The 27,790-nt window shown below is 44.1% G+C and overlaps 2 protein-coding genes across 2 annotated transcripts in view; one reads left to right on the forward strand and one right to left on the reverse strand.

Moving 5' to 3' along the window:
• Positions 1-1,088, forward strand: part of flt4 (fms related receptor tyrosine kinase 4) — a 53,116-nt gene extending 52,028 nt beyond the window's left edge. Inside the window, exon 30 of the mRNA XM_080840045.1 lies at positions 690-1,088. Coding sequence (XP_080696171.1) covers positions 690-894 — 205 coding nt within the window. The 3' untranslated portion in view covers positions 895-1,088. The remainder of the gene's footprint in view (positions 1-689) is intronic.
• Positions 1,089-1,760: 672 nt separating this feature from the next.
• On the reverse strand, positions 1,761-27,782 carry ergic1 (endoplasmic reticulum-golgi intermediate compartment 1). Its single transcript, XM_080840127.1, has 10 exons — positions 27,684-27,782; positions 17,678-17,739; positions 15,517-15,589; positions 14,426-14,520; positions 9,837-9,961; positions 8,547-8,651; positions 8,352-8,412; positions 7,983-8,083; positions 5,116-5,238; positions 1,761-3,441 (listed from the first exon to the last, which is right to left on the reverse strand). Exons 1-10 carry the CDS (start codon positions 27,701-27,703, stop codon positions 3,334-3,336), a joined length of 873 nt encoding a protein of 290 aa, XP_080696253.1. The 5' UTR covers positions 27,704-27,782; the 3' UTR covers positions 1,761-3,333.
• Between the last annotated feature and the right edge of the window lie 8 nt (positions 27,783-27,790).

Consider the following 27,790-nt stretch of genomic DNA (forward strand, 5'->3'; position numbering starts at 1 on the left):
CATGGCCCTACTTCCCCACAGCACCCAGTACTCATCCCTAACATGGCCCTACTTCCCCACAGCACCCAGTACTCATCCCTAACATGGCCCTACTTCCCCACAGCACCCAGTACTCATCCCTAACATGGCCCTACTTCCCCACAGCACCCAGTACTCATCCCTAACATGGCCCTACTTCCCCACAGCACCCAGTACTCATCCCTAACATGGCCCTACTTCCCCACAGCACAGGCACTCATCCCTAACATGGCCCTACTTCCCCACAGCACCCAGTACTCATCCCTAACATGGCCCTACTTCCCCACAGCACCCAGTACTCATCCCTAACATGGCCCTACTTCCCCACAGCACCCAGTACTCATCCCTAACATGGCCCCACTTCCCCACAGCACCCATGTTGTCTTGTCCACAATGTTATCTGTCAAAGCTTTGTTAATAGAACTATAGAAAAACAGGAATGGGAAAATATAAAAGCTGTGGACTCCGAGCCCTTAATGAGCCAATATATTTTTTTTAATTGAATCTGCTTTGGGTAATCACGATATGAATGAACTTGTATTAGATTACTCTAATCTGGATTTAGATCTGTTTTCCCACTGAGTGATGATGCTACTTTTTTGCACGTGTGAGAGCTCGAGGTCAGGGTTGTTTCTACTCCAACCCAGTTAACTCATTCATCTTCTCTCCAGCCCTCTGATTGGCAGTAGTACGGAGCGTCTGATCAATGCGTCGGCTCAAGGAGGCCGGCCGCCGTTCCACTCACAGCTCTCGGGCCAGACGTTCTACAATAATGAGTACGGGCAGCTGTCTGAAGAGGGCATTGGCCTCGACTTCTTCTCCGTCCCCGACGACCTGGTCACCGAAGGAAGTTGTCCCGCCTCCTCCAACCTGTAGCCCGATAGGCTGATGACAGGTGACAGGCAACAGTCATCACTGAATCCACACCCCTACCCCCTGCCTCCCAACCCCTTAAAACAGAAAAGGAAAAAAAAAAACATCAAAAACATTACCCTCCAATACCATTATCCATAAACCATATCCATTAACCATTCTCTCATTTGGACTGCTATTCTGCAGTGTTTTACCATTCCTGCCTTAACCCCCTCCCTAGCCACCTCCACACACACACACACACACTCCTACAAATTCTCACACACTGAACTGAACTGGTCGTTGTGTGCCAAGTTCTCTTTGCAGCCACTGGGTGGCGCCCTTATGTGAAAATCAAGCGAGGAAGAAAGAGTAGAAGAAAAAGTATTTTATATCATCTAGCTGCATTTAGCCTTTTCTCAAGAGTATACTTCTGTTGTGTATTTGTAAAAAAAATATTAAAAACTGAAAACAAACAAATAGTCCTGTATGGGAGAAAATAAAGCAACATATCTTCTTTTCCTTGTCTTGTGACTTAATTTCGAATTGAAATCAATAATAATAAAAAAAAACTTAAAATAGTAATATTGAATAATCTACAAATAAATAAAAATAATCCATTGTTTTATAACACAGTAGCGTAAATGAAGGCTATTTAATCACAGGAGTTGAGCTCCTTGACAGGGAGTGTGCGCGTTGAAAACAATGCTCATTGTGTGGCCGCCTCTTTGCTGTCCTCTTATGTAATCCCTGCGAGTCTGGTTAGCATCCATTTGTCATGTCTAGGCTGCTGGTCTGGCGTCAGACGCCAGCAGAGAGTACAGCAGCATCAGGGAGCGCAATGTATGCATAAACACAGACCACACTGACCGTTTGTTTATGTGGCTTTTTTTAATCAACGGAAAAGGTAGACAAACCAGATCAAGGTCGACATGGCAACGAGTTGTTTGTAAATCGAGTGCGTGTGTCCCACATCTTTGAATGCTTGCAGGTTGTAGTTCCTTAAATGGACAGAGAGACAGACAGAGAGAAGACAGAAAGTACAAAAGTCGTATGTCGTTGCCACGGGAGACAAGAGACACAGATGTTGTGGTTGCTGGGTCAACTTGAAACTCGGTCGGCCTGGGAGATGGAGAAGTTGTTGCTGAACTTCGGGAGAGTGAAGACTGAACAGGAACGGAAAGTAAAAAAGCCCAGTCGCTCCGGACAGGGTAGTCCAGCAGGGCGAGGTCTATGCAGAGGAAACCGCTGAGGACAGATCGAGACATGCAAGACCCGTACACACAAACAACCTACATTTCCCAGTAAAAACAAATGTACGCCTTCATAAGCACAGATCACTGAGAATCTTAAAAAAAAAGGAAATTTCTGGACACTAAAATATTCTAACAAAAATATCACACCAGACAATGCTTTGGTTGGCAAACTGTAAGACAATCACTGTTCTTTTTTTGTCATTTTTTTTGTCATTCTGACATAACACTTAAACATCAAGACACCAAACTATAAGGTCTGCAGTGGGGGGCAATGGCAGTCCCAGGGAATGACACATCTACGCTATTTCATCATACTACTGACAAGCACATAGCTCTGGTGTGCTAGACTACAAACACAGGCCTGCTCTTGCAGTCCAGTTCAGGGTCCAGAACTGTAACCCACCAATTATGTGGGATGAACATATTCAAAACATCAGAATGACCTTTATCTGAAAGTATGACCTTGAAGGCACTAAATAAACACCTCTTGGATCTCTAATTTGAAAAAAATGACCTAGAGGCTTTGTAATCAAAACCATGACTTCATGATAGAACCAAGAAATAAAAGGTATAAGTGCCTGACTATCTTCTTTCCAAACTCTGCAATTCCAGACCAATGATTAAAAAAAGTGCTATACTTCCTGTCTAAATCCCTTTAATAACCTTATCCACTGCCTCTCAGTATAAATACAAAATAGGTGGAGCGAGAATGGCAGTTCGGTGTACTAAAAGAGTATTTTACGGAAGTAAGTTTTGCCAAGTATGAAAACAGTACTCTTCTGACATACACACACCTGGTCTCCATACATCCACGAAGGAATGGCACCATTGGTCATGATGTTTTAATACGGTATTCGCACATCAATCCGCATCATGCCAGGCAACTCCAGACACGGAGCCCCGTAAACATTGAATAAAAGTCAATTACGTCTGAAAAATATCCTTCTTGAAACTCAAGAAAATCCTATAAACACACAATAATGTTTTCGCATTCGAAAATTTAAGTAAATAAGGGGGGGATGGGTGGTGGGTAATTTACACAGGAGACTTGATGTATGTAGTACAGGGGGGGAGATATGACAAATACAGGCAATAATGACTCTTTGCATTAAGGAGGGCATCAACAGGAATAAGGGGCGACGTAAGGGGAACGTGTTGCAGCAAGTCTGAATTGTATAAATAGGTGCTGGGCTGGGTGGGTTAGCACTCATGACAGTTTGCCCAGCTGAATCTTCTTCCAGGCCTCGGAGGCTGTGAATATGCAGGAGTCGATGATGCCCGCTACGGTGAACGTCCCGCCAATGATGCCGCAGATCTGTGGGGGCAAGAGTAAGGGGAGATCAGACGGGACAAATCCACATATTCAACAGACAGATCATTTATTAATGCAGTGATCCAGAACAGCTTGTTCTATATGACACTGGGAGCTATAAAGGGATCGCGTCATGCCACCAGAATGAAATCCCCATCTGATGAAGCTATATCCATAGGCTTAGTACCAATCATGATTCCACTGCAACATTCCTCTTCCCTGTCTTGAGTCATCCCCGTACTTCGAGCTCCAGCATCATGACGCATTAGTTTAGCTGGCTTTGAAATGTCAAACCATCTTATCCCCACCCATAATTTAACCTTCATTCCTCCACGCTGTTCCCTAGGTGTGTTCATGACACAAATACGTAAATATATACACTACATCTGGCACAGGAAGAACAGTAAAAGGGCAAGAGATGTAGTCTGTGCTCAAAAAGGAAAGATTACATTCAGACACAGACACACAGACACAGACACAGACACACAGACACAGACGTCTCCATGTAACTCAAAACTGTTACATTCATAAGCCATTTAATGATAGTCTATTGTAAGTATCCAGGCCATGTAGTTAGCCACCCCTAGTACTGTCTCTGTGAACAAAGAAACTTGAATGCTGTACAAAATCTGAGCCTATCAAGCATCAACGTATTTTTTGTAGATACACACAAAATAAAAATGTAGTTCCTGAAACATGATATGGGGTTCTCATGTTTCAGGAACTATTTTTTTATTTTTACAACACTACCATTAAAACACACAGTGCCCAAACACCGCGCACTGAAATTCTCATGAAAGATTTGAGTTTTGAACACATTCAGACATTTTCCCCACAGAGACCCTGCCTTCAGTTTGTGTCCTTCACATTAGGGTTAACACTACGTTCACAGTTTGTGCTTTGATGAACAGAAGCATAATCCCTGGTTAGATCCATCATTTGGAAAGGAGCGCTGCCCGGGCTGACTCACGGGCGGAGCAGGAAATGAGACAAAGTTGAGACATCAACGAGCCACCTGAGAGGTGACATTAGAACTAATCTTTAAGTAAAGTATGTAATCACTGAAGTCTGTTCATGATGGCCTCATTCCTTAGTGGTGACAATAGAACTAATCTTTAAGTAAAGTATGTAAATCACTGAAGTCTGTTATTGATGGCCTCAGTCCTAGTATTCTTTGGTTAAGTAAGTCAGTGTTAAAAGGCATGTTTTTTCCCAAGACTGTGTAGTTTCTAGTGTACTCAAGTAAGTCATCATTAGTGTACGCAAGTAAGTCATCATTAAAGACTGTTGTTACCTCCAGCAAGGAGGTTATGCGATCGGGTCCGTTAATGTATTTATTTATTTGTCCGTCTGTTTGTCTGTCTGTCTGTATGTGGACAAGATTTCTCAGAAACTACTGGGCGGATCTTTCTGAAATTTTCACAAGAGGTTGATCTTGGTCCTGGGACATCCCCATTAAAATTTCAGGATGATCCGGATCTGGATCCTTGGATCTTTGTTTTCACACCTAAAGTGACATTTCTCGAAAACCAATGACCGGATTTTAATGAAATTTACAATGAATGTAGACTTTGGGCTATTGTTCAGATGAACGTTTTAGATCTTGCTTTACTATCAACGTCAACCCTTGCTGGAGGTCAGAAATCTCAGATTGCTCTTGTTCATGATGAAACTCACAGTAGTGATGAACCGGTAGAAGGGCTGCCTCCGCTCCGTGTATTTGACGGTGATGGGGCTCAGGTCGTAGCGAAACCAGATAGCCGGGATGATCCTTCCAGTGTGGCTATAGGCTACGTACTCCTGAGGGGAGAAGAACGGCAGGGTTGAAAGGTCACAGACAGGACTCACAATGGGACCGGAGGGGGTGCTACAGGGAATACAAACAGAGATAGATTACTTCTAGATTCATACCGTAATTGATTGACTGATTGATTACAATTTTGGGACTGGCAAACCTTCAAAATGAAACAGAGTTCCTTTTAAGCCCCTGACTGATTTTGTCATTTTGATTATTGTGCATCATAATATTGATGTGTTCAATACGCAAGTGCTTACAGGAAGGCCTCAACCATCAGAGACACTGATTCAGAGATCATGTGAAGTTGAGGGGACCCAAGAGAAATGTGGAGACTATTTCTAGAAGATGACGGAATAACAGGGGAGATTTCAAGAAGGGAAAGGGACTCTTAAGATGATGTAATGTTCTAAACTCAGCATGGCATGGAGACAGTCCAGAGAAAGAAAGAAAAAGGGAACCGTAAAAAAATCTACCACGATAAAAAAGATTTTAAAAACAGAGTAAGGAAAATGTGACAGTCTGGCCAACAGACGCCAAGTTTGTTACAAGAAAGCGAAACCCCTCTCATAACACTAATACGTCTCCACAGCTCCATTTCTACAGTGACTGGATGAAGAGCTTGACAAAGGCATGTCATGTATATCATACACTTAATAAAGAAGTAATGAGTGTGTAAGGGAACATCATCTTGTCACTGGGTCTACCCATTATGTATCCAACATGCAAGTAAGAATATATCTCTCTTCTTTCAAATGTCTTGCATTGGCCCACGGGCAGCGGACACTCTGGATTTAGCCATATGTCCGCTAGTCCAGTCGTTAGGATCGCTGCCCTGGCAATGCACGTCCATGAACATGGGTGGCGGAGCTTCTGAAAGACCGCTAACAGGAGAGGTGTGTTTCTCTGGCTGTTGAGTTCAAACATCACCACTCTTTCTCCAGTTTCGTTTACCTGACCTTTAAGGCGTTGATTTCTCGTGACTTCGTTGCGAGATCACTGAGCCAAAGATGGGCAGATAGGGCAGGACTGCACAACACTGCGCTCTAAGAGTATTACTCACCGAGGATGTATCCAAGGATAATAAGAAATCAGTGCGTTTGTGGGACTTTCTTATTCACCGAGTATTTATCCAAGGATAAGAAACGATGGTGTGTTTCTGGGCCTTTCTTTTGTGGGCTCGAGTCGCAACATGCCTAGAAGCACGACTCATTCACATTAACGCAGTCGTTGAAACAGTGAATGGGGGCAGGCTATTGCCAGGGTGAAGTGAAACTTTGATGCTGACGTTAAGCACAGAGGCAGAGTTGTCGTCTTGACTACTCATAACAGAGTCATAACACAAAGGATGGTCCTCATTACGATTGCGATTGATATCACCATGGCGTTCAGTGGAATATGCCTGGCATGACATTTGGCATTGAGAAGTTGCAATGCACTTAACAATGGTTGCGTCAGTTTTCTTCTGAATGTGTGTGTGTCTGTGTGTGTGTGTGTGTGTGTGTGTGTCTCAGATAGTGAAGCAGAGAGAGAGGGAGAGAAAGAGAGAGAGAGAAGCAAAGAGTGAAGCATAGAGAGAGAGAGGGAGAAGCAGAGAGGGAGGAAGGGAGAGAGAAGCAGAGATAGAGAGAGAGAGAGAGAGAAGCAGATAGCGAAAAATACTGTTCTACTGAACTACAGTGAATTTAACATAAGGTATATCACAATGAATTTGGTTTTGGGCATCCCACAATGCACCTGCCAAGTTATATGCCAGGGGAGAACCTGTTCAGTGTAACACACAGTACACTGTTCAGTGTCAAACAGTAGACACAAACACACACACACACACACACACACACACACACGGCACTGTTCAGTTTAACACACATACACACAACACTATTCAGAGTAACACACACACACACACACACACACACAGACAACACTGTTCAGTCTAACAGTCACACACACAACATTGTTCCTACACTGTGAGTAGGAAATGTCACACACAAGGTTTGCTATATATGTTAAAAAGCTTATCAAATTCAGTACATTTCTTGACAAGTGTTTATTTACACAGTTCCACCTCAGCAAAGGGAAGACATCTACTGTTAAGGCAAGTCTGAAGTCTGTGAAAGTTACTACGGAGCAAATATTATTTCAAAACTACCATTTACATACTTCATAATCAATTTGTATCCTTTAATTAAAGGTTGGGTCATTTACAAATTATTATTGGCCTGTGCACAACTTGTTAACAACAAATGTGATCAATCCCAGTGTCCACTTGTACACCAATAGGCCAATCCTTTAGTACAGCAGTGATTAATGTAAGACAAATCTACACCATTTAGAGGTTAAACACCATTACATCCTTCCCTTTCTGTCTTAGCAACATGGGGGCCATTAAACTGACATTGCTGAAGTAAACCCATAACCACAGACAGGCTATGGGAGCCACTAGTGTGTGTGTGTGTGTGTGTGTGTGTGTGGCTTTGGTCACGTACACACACACACCACCAGCTGCCTGCTCTGCCAGCGGAGCAGGGGGATTGATGACTGTTTGTCAACACACACACACACACACACATTGTGGGTGGTCAGGTGGAGCTGTGGTGGCTATAGTAACCCCAGTGTCAGGTAGAGCCTATAGCCTAAGTACACTTGTACACTAAGTACAACAAGGTTGGTTTTTATAGGGGGTGTTTTTTTTTTTTCTCAGCTCCATTATGTAAGAAGACATGGGGGTGGGAGAGAGGAAGCTCACCTTGTTGGCCACTGTGTACTGATAGGAGAAGCGTTTCCTCCCCGACAGGTCTTCATAGACTGTTGGGACGATCTTCAGAATGTAATCATGAGAGGCTAGAGCTACAGACACAAAAAATGAACAGAGAAAAAAACATATCAATGAAGGTTGGTTTCTGGACGTGAATAACCTGTGCACTGTCAACTGGATGTGATTGACAGGCGTAGTATAGCCCTAAACAAAGGCTGATGTAATTCTGTGATTGGCCACTAGGTGTCTCTACAGTGTTATCATCTCAAAGGCCTGCTATCTAAACCCACAGCATGGACCACCCCACGTCTCCTGGGCTTGAAACACAAACACACACACACACACACACAGGCTACATACCATTGGATTCCATGCGGTTTGCCCCCCCTAATGCGTTGAAGGCTCCTTGGACATTTTGTACCTGTGAAAAAAGAAAGACTATGTTCTGAGGTCTGCGAGGTTATTATTGCATCACCATTCACGTAGAGAACGGTATCACATTTCAACCACATACCAGTGATCTGGGGGCGCGGGGGGGGGGGGGGGGCACCATACCTGCACACTCTCCCCAAAGGCCAGTTTGTGGATGATATGGGTCATATCTGGGTTCTGAGGCTGAGCGGTAGCACCATGTGTGGAAATGTGGAAGTTTCCAGGTACCTGAAGAAACATTGAAAACACAGTCAAGAAAGAGAACACAGCCCGGCGGTACCTGGCAGGTCTGGTCTCGCCTGTAAATATATACACACACGCGCGCACACACACACACGCACACACACACACACACACACACACACACACACACACACGAGTCAAGTGATGTTGGTGTGATATAGGTCACAGAGTAGACCTCCCAGCTGAAAAAAAAGTCGCTCAATCTAATAAAGAAAGCTTTTTCGGTTCCTTTTCAATTTCTTTTTTTTACTCAATCTAATGTTCCAGGGGTTGGTGACGCAAGAGCTAATGAACCGAACGAGCGGCCCAAAACAAAGGGGCTTTTGACAGCCCCTCTTTCATCGGCCCCCCTCTCTATCCGGGTCTGAGGCTCCGGCCGCCGCTAACCACCATTAAGAAGTAATTCAATTGCATCTGGGTGGTGCCCACTTTTTTTTCCTGTGCCGCTCAATAAATCTTTTTTTTTTCTTCTTTTTCTTATCTGCCCAGAACGGAGGCAAATAATTGAACTTAATTGGAATATTTTCCTCTCCCTCTCGCTCCATCTCTCTCTCTCTCTCTCTCTCTCTCTCTCTCTCTCTCTCTCTCTGTCCTTTCTACACATTCGAACCGAAACAGAGTAACTGTGAGCAACAGTGGTCCATTCAAAACCATTTCCTTTCTCACCGACGAGCCCTTTTCGAATTTACGTCACGCCAAATCATTAAGCCACAACATTTCCTCTGAGGGGACATTGAGTTATGATTTAGGAACAAATCCAATAATAGATGTCTTATGTTCTTTTATTCTTTTTTTTCTCCTAAACCACATTGGCGCAAATCAAGCCATCACTGTGGACAGTTGGGAAATGTCAAGTCCTCACTGCGCTCCCAAAAGTATACAGTTTAACAAGCCCCTACGTGCATGTTCCTGTTTTGTTACGCGCTGTTCCCAATTTAAACTTGGGTTTTTTTTTTTTTTCTTTCTTTTTTTTTCTTTATCTCACTGAGCTCATACACAGTGCCCTGGGCCTCGTGGAAAGCCACCCTGATCAAACAAACCCCAGAAAACCCACAAAAGCCCCCCTTTATCATCTGAAGCCTGATGTGAGAGCATTGCTGTGGCTGTAGGTAGTCCCAAAGGGCAGAGAGAGGGCTTGGTTTATGTGGAGAAGGGGGGCCGGACTGGTACCTTGTTGATGCTGAACTCTCCTTCAAAGCGGCAGCCATAGCCGTTGTTGAGGGCAACCTTCATGGAGTTCTCAATGTGGCCAACCTCGTGACGGCCCATCTCATCCTGGATATCCAATCCCACCACTGCAGCCAGGAGAAGAGGGAGACAGAGAGAGGGAAGAGTGTAAAGAAGAAAACATAAGACATCCAGGAGAGAAAGAGAGAAGTAAAATGGTTGGATGGGGATGGTTGGGGAGGGAGGAGAGATAGAGATAGAGAGAGAGAGAGAGAGAGAGAGAGAGAAAGAGAGAGAGAGAGAGAGAGAAAGAAGTTGGGAGTCAGGTCTTTCATTTCACTGCAGATTTAACCAACACACACACCACACACAACCGCACACAGACACACAGACACACACAACCACACAGACACACACAGACACACACACATAGGCGACACACACACACAAACAGAGAAAGTTGCGAGCAGACCAGAGAGCTCCAGGGAGGCCAGCCAGTGTAAACATAGCTGAAGATGAGGTCAGCGCACGAGCGGATCAGAGAGCAGTGTGCTGCTCACCGGGCCTCGCCGGACTCTCATGTGGTCAGGGGATAAATCACGTCTAAGTGCCAAACAAACAGTCCCTGGCCTCCTCTCCCCCTAGCCCCTCTGGACTGCTCGCAAACATGGCTGAGCTACTTGAGCCCCGCTGAACACAGGTTCACAGGATGCATCTGAATAATACATAGTTCCAACATTTTTGTGGACTCTAGAGATGTGTGGGTGTAGGAGTACAACAGAAACCCATGAGAAGCAATGATGATGTATAATCAGGAAAATGACACATCTCTCTCAGTATCACACACTATTGCTGACAGTGGTTCTGTGATGAATCCTATTACTGAACGGGTTGGGGAGATATCAACACAACACCAGTGGAAGGCAGGTTTAGACCATCTACCCAACACACCATCGTGCATCTACCCAACACACCATCATGCACTCTTTTAGTGGGGGCAGGTTTAGACCAACTACCCAACACACCATCGTGCATCTACCCAACACACCATCATGCACTCTTTTAGTGGGGGCAGGTTTAGACCGTCTACCCAACACACCATCATGCACTCTTTTAGTGGGCACAGGTTGCCAAGCGTCCAATCTGCCACCTTACCAGACAGGGTCCGAGGGGCCCCAGACACGACAGCGGGCATCTATTTACAGATGGCCTTTCCTGAGGGCTTAAAGGGGCATCTGGTGCCTGACCTTTAGAGGCAGTGGTGACAGCTTCCAAAACACTCACAACACTACCCACGCCCCTCTCTACCTCCCCCACCCCGACTTCCGAAAGACCTCATCTATTAAAACGCCGAAAATAACACCTCAGCTATGTTTATGCAGGGGTACGGTGATCACAGCTTCTTATTTTAACACACGGAGACGGAGGGCAGGCATTATTCCTCCCCCATCCCCAACCTCCCTAACCCTACTTAGGAAGCCGTACCAACCCTGTAAGGCATGCATAGTGCACATAGAATCTGGGGCTCGAATGGCCGAAGGGATGAGCCGAAGGAGCAGAGTTGGGTGGGCAACATCTGGCGCGTGGCCTGCCGAGGCGCTGGTGGAAAAACACTGGGAGAAGCCGCTGCGCTCAAGGGTAAAGGCACAATCTGGCGAGTGTCCGGAAGGCGAACACTTTAACACAGAGCTGTCAGGATGGGCTGGTGCTCAGAGAGGGGGTGGGGGGGGGGGGGGGCGTCGTAACCGACTGCGAAAGAACTAACAGAGCCCTGAGAAGAGGTCCACAGGGGTAACTGGGAGATGCAAGAGGAGCGGTGTGTGTCCGGTGTGTGTGCAAGAGAGCATCAACTGACAGGCCTCCGAGACATCGGTCCATCACCCAGTTCAATTAACGGGGCTATTATTAAACATGGTACTTTTTTGTAATGCCATCAACTTATCTAACTAGTTACTTCCTGGAGAAGCAGATACAGATCAGGGAAACTTAGTCCACCATCCACCTCAAAGTCTTGCCTGAGGAGGCGTATTTTGACCATTGCATAAAGTGAGAGGATGAGCAAGAATTATGTGAAACCTACTAATACTTTTTTTAATTAAATGTGATACATGCCCTTATGGCCATTTATAGGAATAGACCAGAACAAAATATTCAAAAACAAATCAATATTGCTAATTGCATTTGGTACATTTTGAAAAATGTCATGTGGGTTGAGGTTATTCCCCCCCAAAAAGGAACTTTTTCTTTTTGCTTTATTGTAAGCATTTTTGCTTACCCCAGTTGTCAAATGAATATTTTTGCACCACCTCAGGAAGGGGTTCTTAATCTAACTAAAGATTCATGTCATCAGAGTTGCTGAGATATGATGTTTCAGTCAGCATCATGAATTGCAATACAAAGACCATGGAAGGATTTACCGATAAATTACGTTTGCTGTATCATATTTGATATACATTTGACGAGATACTATATATATATACACACACACGTAATATAAATGATATTTCTTACCGTAGCATTTTTCAAAAATACCAAAGATATTTCAAGCAATACTTGCGAGTTACTATATGAAGACATCCATTGTGCTACTGCACAAATGAGCCGTAATGAGCTAGGGTCATGTGCCTCCTAGAGCCTCCTAAATGTCCTTTTTTGAGGAGACGGTCGTTGAAATACTGCCCAAAGATTCCTTCAAGCCTACCTCACTCTAGGGGGGGGCTAGCACAAATGGAATGCCCACCCAGGGACGACACAAACCTAATATTCTGCACTAGCCATGTGGGGCTACAACCATGCCAAGTTTCATGTGGATTGTTGAAGTTAAGGTGTAACATTGTCGACCAAAAATCAGTGAACAGTGACACCATACAGACAGAATCACAACAGATCAAGATATACAACCGATTCAGCCAATTGTGTGCTTACACTCCTCGTATGGAATACCCCTTGAGAAAGGACCTGAAACTCCAGCGTGGTCACACCCACTAATCCCCATCATTTATTTTTACTACACAGCTATCAGCGGACTAGCACCATCAAGGAGGGTAAGGCCTATCTTGTAAATTAGAGCCAATACATAATCAGCGGTGACCTCTTACTTTAGTAGTCAGCAGCTGACAGAGGCGATGACAAAGGCCTATGGCACAACGCCCTGCACATTTCAGCTGGCGCTAGTGATATTAGCGCTGTTGTTAGCGTCATGTGCTCTGTGAGCAGCTTGATCCAGTCCGTCACACGGTTTCGTCACAGGAAAGTGTATTAGGTCAGCAGTGAAGTTGGTCTAATGAAGCGTATGGACACTACAGAGTTTCATAACACACCTGAGCCAACAGGGCCATCTCTACGTATACAGTCTCTGCTTGGGTCATATTGAGGAATGACCTTTGTATGGCAGCAAGAGGGAGAAATTGGTGTGTTTGTGTGTGTGTGTGTGTGTGTGTGTGTGTGTGTGTGCCCACGCGAGTGCGTGGGTGCATGTCCGAATGAGCAAGTAAATGTGTGCTCCCTCAACGTGAAGTCATTACCATTATTATAACCCAGATTTCATGAGACTGACTCACTCAGCTTGAAAAGTCCAGCCTTACACTCAAACTGAGCTCATCCATTCTTTTTTCCTTTTTTAACTAGAGGAAGAAATCCTTCCATTTTTGGTACAACCCAAAAGTGCTTACTTTTTCCTTTCGTCTTTCTCCTCCTCCAACCTTTCATCTTTCCTTGGGTTGTGTTTAGGAATAGTTTTTCTCTCGTTTGCCGCTCTGATTGTGTCACAGGGCATACTTTCAGAACCATGTCATGGAGGAGGAGGGGCGATAGAATCACTCGCACCCTTTCTGGACACATTTCTTAGATCTGACCCTTTTTTGGGAGTGGTGCTGGGAAAAATCACTGACGGGATGTTGCTGAGATTACGGAAAAAGGAAGATGCGAGTTTGCCTATGAGCAGGTGAATCACTTCCCAGTAGGGGGTGGTTAATGACCGACTGAATTAGGGAATGTAACCACATAAATGCTGGAATTACATGTATATGTTTCCATTGAAAACAAATGAAGTGAAATGTTGCCAGTAGAGCACATTTCATATCTATTATGGGCAAACAAGGCGATTTTGGGACACTTAAGTGGGTCACAACTTTCATTCCAGTGCCCTGTACTGTTTAGGTTGGGCAAAAACAGACCTGACAAATGGGACTGACTGGTCTCAAGCGCACATTCTTTCTATCCTCCTATTAAATCATATCCTACCACTAAAGGGGCATTGAGATGGGTAAAAAAAGCCCCAAACATCAGGGTCCACTCTACAACAGAAGGATGTGGTGATCAGGGACACACTCTCACTGTGAGAAGATGTTATGGACAACAAACATGTCTGTGGATCATGTTACAGCACAGGCAAACAAACACAACGAGAGCTCAACGTGGTATTTATCATTTCCTGGAGTTAATTTAGGTCACACTGCAACTGGAGCCATACAAAGGGCTGCTGGCGCGTCAAGAACAAGCCATGACAAGGACAACATGACAGAAAGGGGGGGGGGGTTGCTTGAACACGAGAGAAGAATTAAGAGATGTATATGTACGTAATGAATACTCACAATCACAGTGCAAGTTTGGTAAACTGATGTTTACACTCACTTCAATCTTCCCCCCACTGTCTTTATCGGGGTCATCCACATACAATTCATTTACTCTGCAAACACAACAACGTAAAGTAGACTAAGGTTAGTGGAGGAAGAAGCCATAATGGGAATCTAGGATCAGAAAAACAAAACACAAGTGCCATGCTTCAGAGATCTTTCCTGACATCTTACAGATCTGACTAATTACGTCAGCAGCTGACAGTTCACATTCCGCACAAATGCCGTGACCTCCCTACCCATGTGACAGCATGTGTTTGTACATTTCTACATCTCTAAAATTACTAAAAATGTAAATGGCAATGTGTTTATAAAGTGCTGACGGAAGCAGTTACACCTAAAGAAAGAAATGTGGGTTTTTTTGTTATGGAGACATTTTCGCTTCCTTCCCTTAATCGCTGCCGAAAGGACACACTGACACTTTGACGGGCTCGACATCCCGTAACTACTAGTTACAACATCGCTTAACCACAAAAACAACCCAGCCAGGGCTAAATAGCAGAAGGCGGCGCTCCGTGTCGAGTGACTCCCGGATGGGTTCTTGCTGTAGTCATAGACCACAGGCACGCCCATGGAGCCCTCAGGGACACCCTGTGGGGACTACCTGAGTTTCATCTGTGGTGGAAGGGAGGAAGATCCACTACACAAGGCGCTGCAGACAGCTATATGTAGCAGGACTGCGGGTGGATGGAGATGTGATTTCCATTCTGCTTTACTACTCATCACTTTAACATGGGGCATGAAGGAGGGACATTTTTCCTCCAGATACAGATGAAACTGAGTGTGTGTGTGTGTGTGTGTGTGTGTGTGTGAGAGAGGAGTGTCTCTGCTTGGTAAAGTTGTCATCAGCAATTTGGGAAACATGACAAATCTCTGTTAATTACTGGTCTAGTCCTTTCCCAAACAAGACATTGATGTGAACATAGTACATTTACATTTTCAATATATGCCGTCATGAATATAAATATAACCACAATCAGAGTTTCTGGTGTTTTCCTTCGTGGGGCAAAGGTCATCCCCCTCTAGAACACAACATGTGGCATACGTACATTTCTGTAGCTATGAATCCAGTGAGTTCCGAGAGGAAGAGGAAGAGCATGAAGACACAGCAACATATTGAGACTGTGGGAAAAGAAGAACATTCACACACACACACACAGAGAAACACACACACACACACACACACACACACACACACAGAAACATGTTGTTAGGTCAGAGGTTTATTGCTTTTCACCCTCACTTTTGAGCACACTATGTGAAGAATGCCACAAAAGACAGGAACACATCCTAGCTGTTTAACAGCCGTAAGCATACAGAGGCCTCAAAAGTATCAGACACACAGAGGTTCACCTTGAGGCCTGCGAACTGGTGTTACACAAGATGTTTTTCTCATACTTTCAGGCCAGGTTACTGATTAGCCGTTGAGACGAAGATAAAGGAATTTGATCATACGGCCAAGGGTCATTGTCTTGTTTACACTAACGAGATAATGAGCATGTCAGCAAAACAATACAGCTAGCATCAAAAATAGAATTAATCAAAAAAAATATATATATATTTTGTTTTCACTTATATAGTGAGCCACAGTAAATTCATTTATATAGTGAGCTACAGCAAATTATCACCAGGATTGTATTCTACCATTGAGCTTGATTAGAGAAAAGTACATTTATTTACTTTGACAGTATTGTTAATATTATTAGTTTCATTTTCTTTTGGCTTTGTAATTTTTTGTGAGTTTCGGTAACTTTTTCCAAGCTCGTATTCAGTGATTCAGCAAGCACATCTGGGAGGTAAGAATAGACTTATTGGCGGCATTAATTCCAATCCGACAGCCCTGCGGTGCATATCAAGGCTCTTTAACAGCCTGGCGTGTTGCCACTGGGGTCATGTGACTGTATGAGTCATAACCCCTTAGCAGGTGAGCATGCGTTCCCATGGAGATGGTCTTTAGACACACCTCAGGCACCGGTGGTGGTCACATGATCCTGTGGTCACAACGTCACGCTGCGAGCCTGTGGTTTGCCCCAGTTCGCACATGGTAATGTTTAGCCACAACACAAACATTAGGGAGTGTCGCTATGACACACCAATTTGGGTTCAACACAGGATACAGTAATCGCACTCACTTCTTCTGTAGGATATGGCAATCCCCTAATACAGTGGTTCTTAACCTTTCAGGAGGTACTGAACCCTGCAAGCTTCATCAGTGCATTCGCTGAACCCCTCGTAATTTGAAAAATAAAATGCGATTTCTTCAAAACGACATTGCTAGTGTGAACTGGGCTATACTGTGTGTGTCTTGACCCCTGCCGAACCCCTGAGAGTGGCTCAACGAAACCCCTGGGGTTCGATCGAACCAAGGTTAAGAACCACTGCCCTAATAGACCCATTTCATGGTATGAGCAACGTTATTAAGTGAGCTAAGTGTTCGAAAATACGCCATGTTTCATTCTATAGTCAGTGGTTCTTAGTTTATGCGGAACGGGAACCTTTGTGTACTATCTCAAGTATGTATGTACACAGAAAAATTATCACTCTCAGATCATTACCTACAAAAGAGCAATGTGTATATCCATCAACCCATCCTTTCTTGAGAAGTGGGTTAATTATGTGGGGGAAGCATGACTATGATCTTTGGATTTATGGTGGGTGTGTCAGGTGGTGTGTATGTGTGTAGTCATTCTGGCAGCCATGACTAAACATGAGGCAGGCATTCTCCTTGGGGCCAAAGCAACAAAAGATGAAATCCTGAGTGGTGATTCCCGTGTGTGACATCACACACACACACATGACGGCGCATTGAGGCACCGCCGCTTACAGCTCCACCTCTGATCAGGCCCACACAGCAGCTCCAGCTCTCCAGAGTGCACAGTCACATGACACAAGCAACAGGCGCTTAATCAATACCAGCCTCCCAGGAAGTGGAGGCCATGTCACAGCATTGATCAGCTGTGAATAATCAATCCCCATAGTGATAGCGCACGGGGGTTAGTCGGATGAGGAGATGAAAAATCACGCAAGGGTCTGGAACCATGAGGGGTCATAAGGACTGACGCTTATCACCACTGACGCGTATTGATTGGTTGGATGATTTTCACCCCATCACCCATCCTGACAGAGCGACAAATCAATAATTGAATAATCAAATAAACAAACTTCCCTTCACACCCCACCCACTTGACAGGTCAACACAATCAGACTTACTGAAGGCTCCAGTGTACGTAGGCTGGGTCAGGTCTTTAGGCACCTTCCTGTAGATATCGAACCTGCAGTCACAGCAAAGGGGAAAGAGAGAGAGAGAGAGAGAGAGAGAGAGAGAGAGAGAGAGGGAGAGAGAGAGAGAGAGAGAAGGAAGAAAGAGAGAAGGAAGAGCAATGAAGGAGAGCGGAAGAAGAAAGAGAAAAAAAAGTAAACAGAGCAGCATTCCTCACTGAAGGGCATGTGTGAAAGCACAGACTGTTCCCAGTGTGGAGGGGGGTGGAGGGGGGGTGGGGCTGGGGGGTGGGGCTGGGGTTGAGGGGGAGCATTACGGCGGCGTGAAGGAATGTTATCTATGGCAGACGGCCACGGTAAACCAGCGGTGCAGCTGAGGCTGAGGAGCCGGGGCCCATCGGCAGGCTACGCCGTCACACCTCTTCCTCCTGCCTGGGGAAGGAAGGGGTCTGCCACTGGCCAAACACACACACACACACACACTCCACAAATTCCACACACACACACTCCACAAATTCAACACACACACTCACCTGCCACACACACAGAAATGCAGCAAACCACCACACACACACACACACACCCCCCACCCTCAATACAACAACAAACTCTCACCCACACCACAACCTCAACATGACAACAAACTCTCTCTCTCACTGTACACACACACACACACACACACACACACACAATACAACAACAAACTCTCACCCACACCACAACCTCAACATGACAACAAACTCTCTCTCTCACTGTACACACACACACACACACACAATACAGCAGTGAAGGGAGGTCACCAGTGGACAGAAAACATAAGCGAGCCATCCACATCTTATCAGCAGACAGGAGGAAGCTCCAGAGACGAAGGCGAACAATAACAGCAGCCGTGGCTTTCTACGGGGCAACACTGGATGCACTCAACTCCAGGCCTTGAGCTTGAGAACAATACGAGACAAAACAAAAAAGAGAAACCCATGAACATCTTGGCTGCTCTCGGGGCTGGATCACAAACCATCAAATCGAGGTTAAGGATTAGCGTTAGCATGGAGGTGAGCGTAACTTCTCAAGCTGACAGAATGGTCACTTGGGAAGGAGTCAAACAGATGCTGCACAGTATGCCACCGAGCCAAACATGTGCATCCCATTTTCACTCACATCTAAACAATCCTGGGTTTGGGTTTGGGGGAGAAAAAAAAACACGGGCAAGAGAGAGAGAGAGAGAGGGCCGCATTCCAGCATTGCCTTTTTCGGCTCTGGGAAGAGCTCCTGAAACTGCGCAAGGGCTAAAAACGAGCTCCCCTCTTTCCCTCTCTGTTTCCCTCACTCTCTCCAGGCCTTTTTCGGCATTGAAATCCTTCCTCTCTTTCTTTCACTCTCTCTCTCGCTCTCTTCTTCTCTCTCTCTCTCTCTCTCTCTCTCTCTCTCTCTCTCTCTCTCTCTCTCTCTCCTCTCCATCTCTCTCTCTCTCTCTCTCTCTCTCTCTCTCTCTCTCTCTCTCTCTCTCTCTTCTCTCTCTCTCTCTCTCTCTCTCTCTCTCTCTCTCTCTCTCTCTCTCTCTCTCTCTCTCTCTCTCTCTCTCTCTCCTCTCTCTCTCTCTCTCTCTCTCTCCTCTCTCCTCCCTCCCTCCCTCCCTCCCTCCCTCCTCCCTCCTCCTCCTCCTCCTCCCCCTCCCCCCTCTCCCCCTCTCTCTCCCCTCTCTCTGTCAGTCTTCAGCCCTGCCCTCTCTACTCCCCTAACATTATGCTACATCCTCACAGGAAAATATTTCTTCCACTTGCCTCTGCCAGTGCTGTCATCACAGCTGATGCAACACAGAGGGGGGAGGCGGTGAGGTGGTGATGATGCCAGAGAGTAATGGAGGAAAAGCATAGGGTGAGGTCATTGATTTCTCACTGTGCCCTGCCACTCCCATCAACTCCACCTTAACCGATCAAAACCACCACCCATCCACCCACCCACCCACCAAGGCCCCAATTCAAGTCAACAGTTGTGGGATAGCCATTAGTGGTGGGCCTCAGCTTGTTAAAACAAGGGATCGGTCTGGCTCAACCTGTTCGTTACAAACAAATAAAGGAATGTCATTTCCTGCCGCCAATTACATGATGTAATGTTAATCACCTGTAACACCTGTGCATATGTCTTTTGCTTTAAGTTTTTGTGTTTGGACGCAAAAAGTCAAATGTCAAATGATAACATTGTTATTTTTTATGAACTTAACAACATTTTAGTTACAAATGCTGCAAAAAAGACTGAGAAGAAAAATATTTTCAAAAAGCAAATGGTCTCCCTCTCCCCTTGGTGGTGGAGGCCTCTGATGGGGTATGGGTGACCAACCTAGGGCTCAAGGGCCTCTAGCCAGTAAGTGTGCTTCAGCTGGGGAAATTTTTTTTTTTAAAAAAAATCACTGGACACAGACACAGATGCTGACAAGGAGTGCAGTGCGACACCACCTGAGGTTTGTAAATCACAAAGTTAATGTCAGATGCAAGGTTACTAGGTCTCTGGTTAACAATCCAAACCCTGCAAACCATCTTTTCAAAGCGCAGTGACCCAGTGGTCATATAGAAATGTGAGAGACCTAAAAACCTTCCAAAAGGACAGTGCTTAACTGTGTTTTATTGGTCTGGGCCCCTTTAAACAATTCTCAACCATTATGATTCAGATATGTCACTAGTACAGGTCTAGAAGTATTAATTTGATTTCATAACAAAAACACTAACTTCACTTTGAAGTTCAAATTAAATACTTCTAGACCTCCACTAGTGACATATCTGAATCATAATGGTTCATAATGGTTGAGAATTGTCTAAAGGGGCCCAGACCAATAAAACACATACACTGTTTATTTAGCATGCCTGAATTCAGCAACTTACTAACTACACCTGTGTCCACAAATCTAAGCACTCCCCTAAACTCCATCCCTGTTATGAGGCTAACGGGAGTCCCCCTCACCTCCCACAACCCTCTTCCCTAATCTAGTGATCTTACCCTGACTCCATCAGAGAGTAATGATTAGATACAGTACAGGGCCCAAAAGCACACTCTGTTAAAAGACGTTTCTCAACGCATCCGCTAAGCACGCACAGCCTCAGCGCGGTGAAGTCCGCTGCTGCGTTTACCCATCACTTTGAGTGGTTACAGTGCAAACACATAGGCCGTGTTACGTGTTGCCTCATTTCCTGTCTTACACAATCTATTTTGACAGGACAGGCTGCTCCTGCTCCTCTCCATTGGGCTAGAATAACAATAAGGAGGACACAGTGTTCCCTAAGTATGTGAGCAACTGGGTCTGGATCGGACGGAAGGGCCTGCTTGTCTTTTCACTACAAAAAATGGGACATTATTGGTGTATTATTTGCTGGAGAGGGACAAACGCTTACCAATTTGAATTTAAATTGGAAACATGGTAACAAATTACAGTATTTCCTAACTGACCTACTCTCTAATGATGCGTGAAAGTCACCCCACATGGAACCACTTTGCCTATTTTAAGGTTAAAGGGGCGGAAATGGAAAGGGCTTCGGAACATTACAATGATTGGAAAGGAAAACTGAAGAGCCTCCCTTTATACGGGTTGAGGTGCGCATGCATGGTTTTATGACTTAGAACCTCTGGATCAGTACATTGAAGGCAAAGTGCTACTTGACACACACACACCACACACACACACACACAATAATTAATTAAAAAAAAAAAACAACTCTGATTTCCATGGCTCCTAAGTTTCCATGACCTCTCTCCACCAGCTGACCTTTTGGTTCTGGAAAAACCGACGGTGAAGTTATTGAATGCTTCATTCCTCCATTACTAAACCTTTACTTACTAAGCCATCATATAATAGGTTTCGGAGTAACTCCACCGAGTGTTCTTCTCCCTTACCCCACTCCCTGTGTTGGTATACAGTAAAAGGCCATGGAGATAGCATTGATGCTGTACAATCCTACACCAAGCTCCCTTCACCAAAATATTGCATCTGCATACTAAAAGCATGAATAAAGTCACCATGAAATGTTTGTCTTTCCCTTGCACGTCGTGTAAAAGTGGGCCCAGCTATGTAAATTAAGAGTGCCACAAAAGATCACTTGAATTGACATGCAAAACAGACTATAGAGACCATATCTGCAAAACAGACTATAGAGACCATGGGCCGTATTCACAAAGAATCTTAGGGCTAAAAGTAGCTCATAAGTGGCGAATTTAGGAGAAACTCCTAAAAATAATGGGCGTGTCAGTCTTAAATGTAGGACTCCTAATTTTTTTTACTAAGAGCAATTCACAAAATATTTTATCCCTAAAAGTAGCACCTAAGTCTAGGACAGCTTAAAACTCCTCATGAGGACTCCTAAGTCACTAAGACCTATTCACAAAAAATCGTAAGATGGCTGCAGCCGACTTGGAATTGATAAAAGACATTGCTTAAACCGTGAAGGTATTAATATTGTCGTAGAATTAGCGCGGGATGCAATGACGCCTTTAAACAACGATGTGTCCCGAAGTGAAATGTTTGGAAACATAAAGATAGGCTATTTGGCTTCGCGGAAAACGCAAATGACGACACTGGGGATCATCATTCAGCCGTTTAATTCATCAAACTATCAACGCACTGTAGACCCCACATCATCCAACAGTTGGATGTACCGATGACTTGTGCATTTCAACGCAGAGCGGTCTGCAGCAGGTTTTTGAGAACTTACCAGCTGGATGCCGCTGGGGTGACAGTGGCTATTGGTCCTGGGACTATACGTTTCACGTTCGTTTCGCTTTGATCAATTAAGATTGGAGGGCTTAAAGGGCCGCATGTGCTGATATTTGAAGTGGTCAAGGGCTGGAAATATAATAGACTTACAGTTTGCTGGGTGCTTTAATTATTACTGCCTTGATTACATGCAATTGCCATATTTTATATTGATCGCTTTATATTTCTCTTAACGTGCAAAGTGTCATTCCCGTTGGATGCACAAACTTGTCATCATGCGTGTGCATTCTGCTAACTGCACTGTCCATAACTATTTAATATGACTTAATTTGAAGCCTAGGTTATTCTCTTATTTTCAGTCGATATAGTGGGATTGTTAGAGAGACGTCACGAATGAGTTTTTAATGAGAGAGCCTGTCAACAACCAATCACCGTCCTCCCCCCTTCTAAACTCGTGCATGAGAAGCGACGTCATCCATAGCAACGGAGTTTTTATCTTAAGCTTAGGAGTTGGTATTATCCTTAGTATGAGTAGGTCTCAGAGCCGTTGTGAATCACTTTTAAGAAATTACTCCTACGTAAAAGGTTTTAGCGCGAGTTAGGAGCACTCCTAGTGGTAAGATAAAAGGCTTTGTGAATACGGCCCCATATCTGCAAAACAGACTATAGAGACCATATCTGCAAAACAGACTATACAGTGGGGAAAATAAGTATTTGAACCCCTGCCGACTTCGCAAGTTTGGCCACTTGCAAAGAAATGTGTGATCTAGAATTGTAATGGTAGGTGTATTTTAACAGTGAGAAACAGAATATCAACAAAAAAATCCAGAAAACTGCATTTTATAAGATTTATGACTTTATTTGCATTTGATGCAAAAAATAAGTATTTGAACCCCCAAGCAAACAGCAATAATCCTGGCTCCCAATGGCCAGTTATGTGCCCAAAAAGCACACAGATTAGTCCTCATTAGGTCTAACAAGGTATACCTGATCTCAACTGATGACCTGTATAAAAGAAACCTGTCCAAAGAATCATACTTCACACCTTCAACCTCACCACCATATGGGCAAGACCAAAGAGCTGTCCAAGGACGTCAGAGATAAGATTGTAGACCTGCACAAGGCTGGAATGGGCTAAAAAACCACCGGCAAGCAGCTTGGTGAGAAGCAGATAACTATTGGTGCGATTATTCATGAATGGAAGCAACACCAAACAACTGTCACCCGCTCTAGGTCTGGGGCTCCATGCAAGATATCCCCTCGTGCCGAATCAGTGATCATTCGGAAGGTGCAGAATAACCCCAGAACTACACAGGGGGAGCTTGTGAATGATCTCAAGGCAGCTGGGACCAGAGTCACCAAGAAAACCATTGGCAACACACCACGCCGTCATTTTTTGAAGTACTGCAGCACTCGCAAGGTCCCCCTGCTCAAGGAAGCGCATGTACAGGGCCATCTGAAGTTTACCATTGCACACTTGAATGATTCTAGGGAGGATTGGGAGACAGAATGTGGTCAGATGATACCAAAATCAAGCTCTTTGGCATCAACTCGACTTGCCGTGTTTGACAGGGGGGGGAATGCTGAATATGACCCCAAGAGTACATCATACCCACCATCAAGCATGGCGGTGGAAATATTATGCTTTGGGGCTGTTTCTCTGCCAAGGGTACAGGACGACTCCACCGCATCAAGGGGACTATGGATGGGGCCATGTAACGTGGAATATTGGGCTTGAACCTCATTCCCTCCCATTGAAAACACAACCTTAAAGATTTGGAGAGGATCTGGAAAGAGGAGTGGACCAAAATCCCTCCTGAGATGTTTGTAAACCTGGGGCCGTATTCACAAAGAATCTTAGGGCTAAAAGTAGGTCATAAAAGTAGGTCATAAGTGGCGAATTTAGGAGAAACTCCTAAAAATAATGGGCGTGTCAGTCTTAAATGTAGGACTCCTAATTTTTTTTACTAAGAGCAATTCACAAAATATTTTATCCCTAAAAGTAGCACCTAAGTCTAGGACAGCTTAAAACTCCTCATGAGGACTCCTAAATCACTAAGACCTATTCACAAAAAATCGTAAGATGGCTGCAGCCGACTTGGAATTGATAAAAGACATTGCTTAAACCGTGAAGGTATTAATATTGTCGTAGAATTAGCGCGGGATGCAATGACGCCTTTAAACAACGATGTGTCCCGAAGTGAAATGTTTGGAAACATAAAGATTTTTGTTTGGCTTCGCGGAAAACGCAACTGACGACACTGGGAATCATCAGTCAGCCGTTTAATTAATCAAACTATCAACGCACTGTAGACCCCACATCATCCAACAGTTTATCCAGACAATCGCCTATTACACAATATCAAAGTAAATTCCATGGCGATCGCAGGAATGTCCAGTGACGGGACACACATTACAATAATTCGTCCACCGTGGCCTGGATGTACCGATGACTGGTGCATTTCAACGGAGAGCGGTCGCAGGTTTTTGAGAACTTACCAGCTGGATGCCGCTGGGGTGACAGTGGCTATTGGGACCAGTAGGCTTTCGCCTAGGCTACGGTTCACGTTCGTTTCGCTTTGATCAATTAAGATTGGAGGGCTTGAAGGGCCGTATGTGCTGATATTTGAAGTGGTCAAGGGCTGGAAATATAATATCCTAACAGTTTGCTGGGTGCTTTAATTATTACTGCCTTGATTACATGCAATTGCCATATTTTATATTGATCGCTTTATATTTCTCTTAACGTGCTAAGTGTCATTCCCGTTGGATGCACAAACTTGTCATCATGCGTGTGCATTCTGCTAACTGCACTGTCCATAACTATTTAATATGACTTAATTTGAAGCCTAGGTTATTCTCTTATTTTCAGTCGATATAGTGGGATTGTTAGAGAGACGTCACGAATGAGTTTTTAATGAGAGAGCCTGTCAACAACCAATCACCGTCCTCACCTCTTCTAAACTCGTGCATGAGAAGCGACGTCATCCATAGCAACGGAGTTTTTATCTTAAGCTTAGGAGTTGGTATTATCCTTAGTATGAGTAGGTCTCAGAGCCGTTGTGAATCACTTTTAAGAAATTACTCCTACGTAAAAGGTTTTAGCGCGAGTTAGGAGCACTCCTAGTGGTAAGATAAAAGACTTTGTGAATACGGCCCCTGGTGACCAACTACAAGAAACGTCTGACGTCTGTGCTTGCCAATAAGGGTTATTCCACCAAGTACTAAGTCATTTTTGTCAGTCAGTTTTGGGGGTTCAAATACTTATTTTTTGCATCAAATGCAAATAAAGTCATAAATGTTATAAAATGCATTTTTCTGGATTTTTTTGTTGATATTCTGTTTCTCACTGTTAATATACACCTACCATTACAATTATAGATCACACATTTCTTTGCAAGTGGCCAAACTTGTGAAATCGCAAGGGGTTCAAATACTTATTTTCCCCACTGTATCTCTATGACGGTTGACTGCTGTAACAGATCCATATTTGTATTCAAATTCCTCCTGCTATCCATTTTCTAAATACAGCCACATACATTTCCAGTTGACTTAAAGCAGGGGCACTATTAGGATGGATTACTTGCCTCAATAAAACCAAAAGTGTTGCTTTGTAGTTATTTGAAAATGTGTTTTGTCATCCATTTATGTAAACCTGCCTAGGTCAGATTTCATAAAATGCCTGACGCATTCATTTTACCACGGCTGAAGTCAACACTTTTAACCAGTTCTGTAAACGCATCTTGCCATTTTGAGAAAGTATTGAGTTGAAACTTTGTTCGAAGGAAGTATCTTCTACTGACGTTTGACATCCATTTTTCAAATCAGCTGCATCATTTCAGAGAGTATCACCACTTTTGTGTATCTTCTACACTGGCAACATTTACTCTGAAAGTGGATAATGTTCCTAATCAAAAATGAACACATGAATGAAATTACCATCTATAACAATTCAAAAACGGTACACCACCTTGCGTACAACTGTCCAGTGGCATGTAGATCCATTACAAAGAACTTCTTACGAATCGTTCTAGGCTCAAACTAAAGTATTCCCCTAGTACTGAAGAACAAATGAGACGGCTCAAAAGCAAGAACAGAAAAAAACGTTTTTTTTTTGTGAAATTGTATCAGTCCCTTGTGATTGAAACATGTTTGCGAAACTGTAGGTAACAGGATCCTGAGTTCCTGCTGACCAGTAAATTGATACACTGATAACAGCTTTGAGCACATTGTGAATCTAGTTCCCTATTTGTATGACGGGTGTGCCCCGTCAACATGAAGAACTGACTGCATCATATGAATGCCACATACGATCGCACCTTGATTAGAACGTTTTGAAAGCCTGACCAGATAGTCAAGATGGTGAAGATAACGTCAACAAGGATGTTGAGGAAGATGATGAAAGATGATTAAAAAAAAGTAGAACTAGATGTTCTCCGCAGACACTGAAAGTGAGTATGCTTATGAGGTCTTGGTCCAAACAGGGAATATCCATCACTCACAGTTTACACCAGCACCAACCAGGCCAAATATACACTCCCAAAGACAATGCCTAGGTAGTGTGCTAATGGATGGCTTTGATGTTGACTAGAGGAAGAAAAACCCACAAAAGAAGCTGAAATCATCAGTTGAAACTAAGGCTATCTGTGCACTGTTGAATGGGCATACAAAAGAAATGTGTCTAGAGGTAAAAAACTAACCATCATCAGGGTGCATTCCAGGAAAGTTGGGATGTGAGAGGGAGCAGACTATTGTGTGGTCAGTCAATGAAACGGACAAGTGATCAAGCATGGATATAATGATGGCACAGAGCCTGTTTTGTTCTGCATGCATGTTGTACAGACGTTTATATTTCAGACATTGATTAAATTACACAATCCATAAGCCACAATTATTGAATGAGTCATTTCACACAAACTAAAACTGACGCGGCGTGTTTACATGTAGACATGCACTATTTAATTAATTTGTCAAACGGATTATTAGTGCAGAAATCAGCTAGCTACAACTGGCTAAATGGATGAGTCCAGAGAGCTACTCGATTAGGTTAACCCCGGCGATACATGCTGTTTAACATAATATGTAATGCATAATGTCTTATATTGTACCTGTCTGCCTGTCATTTTGGCCGAATTGCTCCACTGCGCCTATCGGCTACAATGTATCACTGGGGTTAGCTGAATAGCCTAGCAAACTATTACCAGAGTGGGGAAACAGTTCAGTTAACCCATGCAACAAAGGGATGCTAGCCTTTGAGGATGCGCCGATACCGCATTACTCTCAATATTTTCTACTCACCTTCTCATATCGAAAGTCATGATGGTGTGAGTACTTTGTAAAACAAAGTATTCGGATATTACACTGTTTAACGGGTGGAGTGTGGTGCAATTCCAAACTCCTGCTTC

This window comes from Sprattus sprattus (assembly GCF_963457725.1).
Source record: "Sprattus sprattus genome assembly, chromosome: 6".
Classification (NCBI taxonomy): Eukaryota; Metazoa; Chordata; class Actinopteri; order Clupeiformes; family Clupeidae; genus Sprattus; species Sprattus sprattus.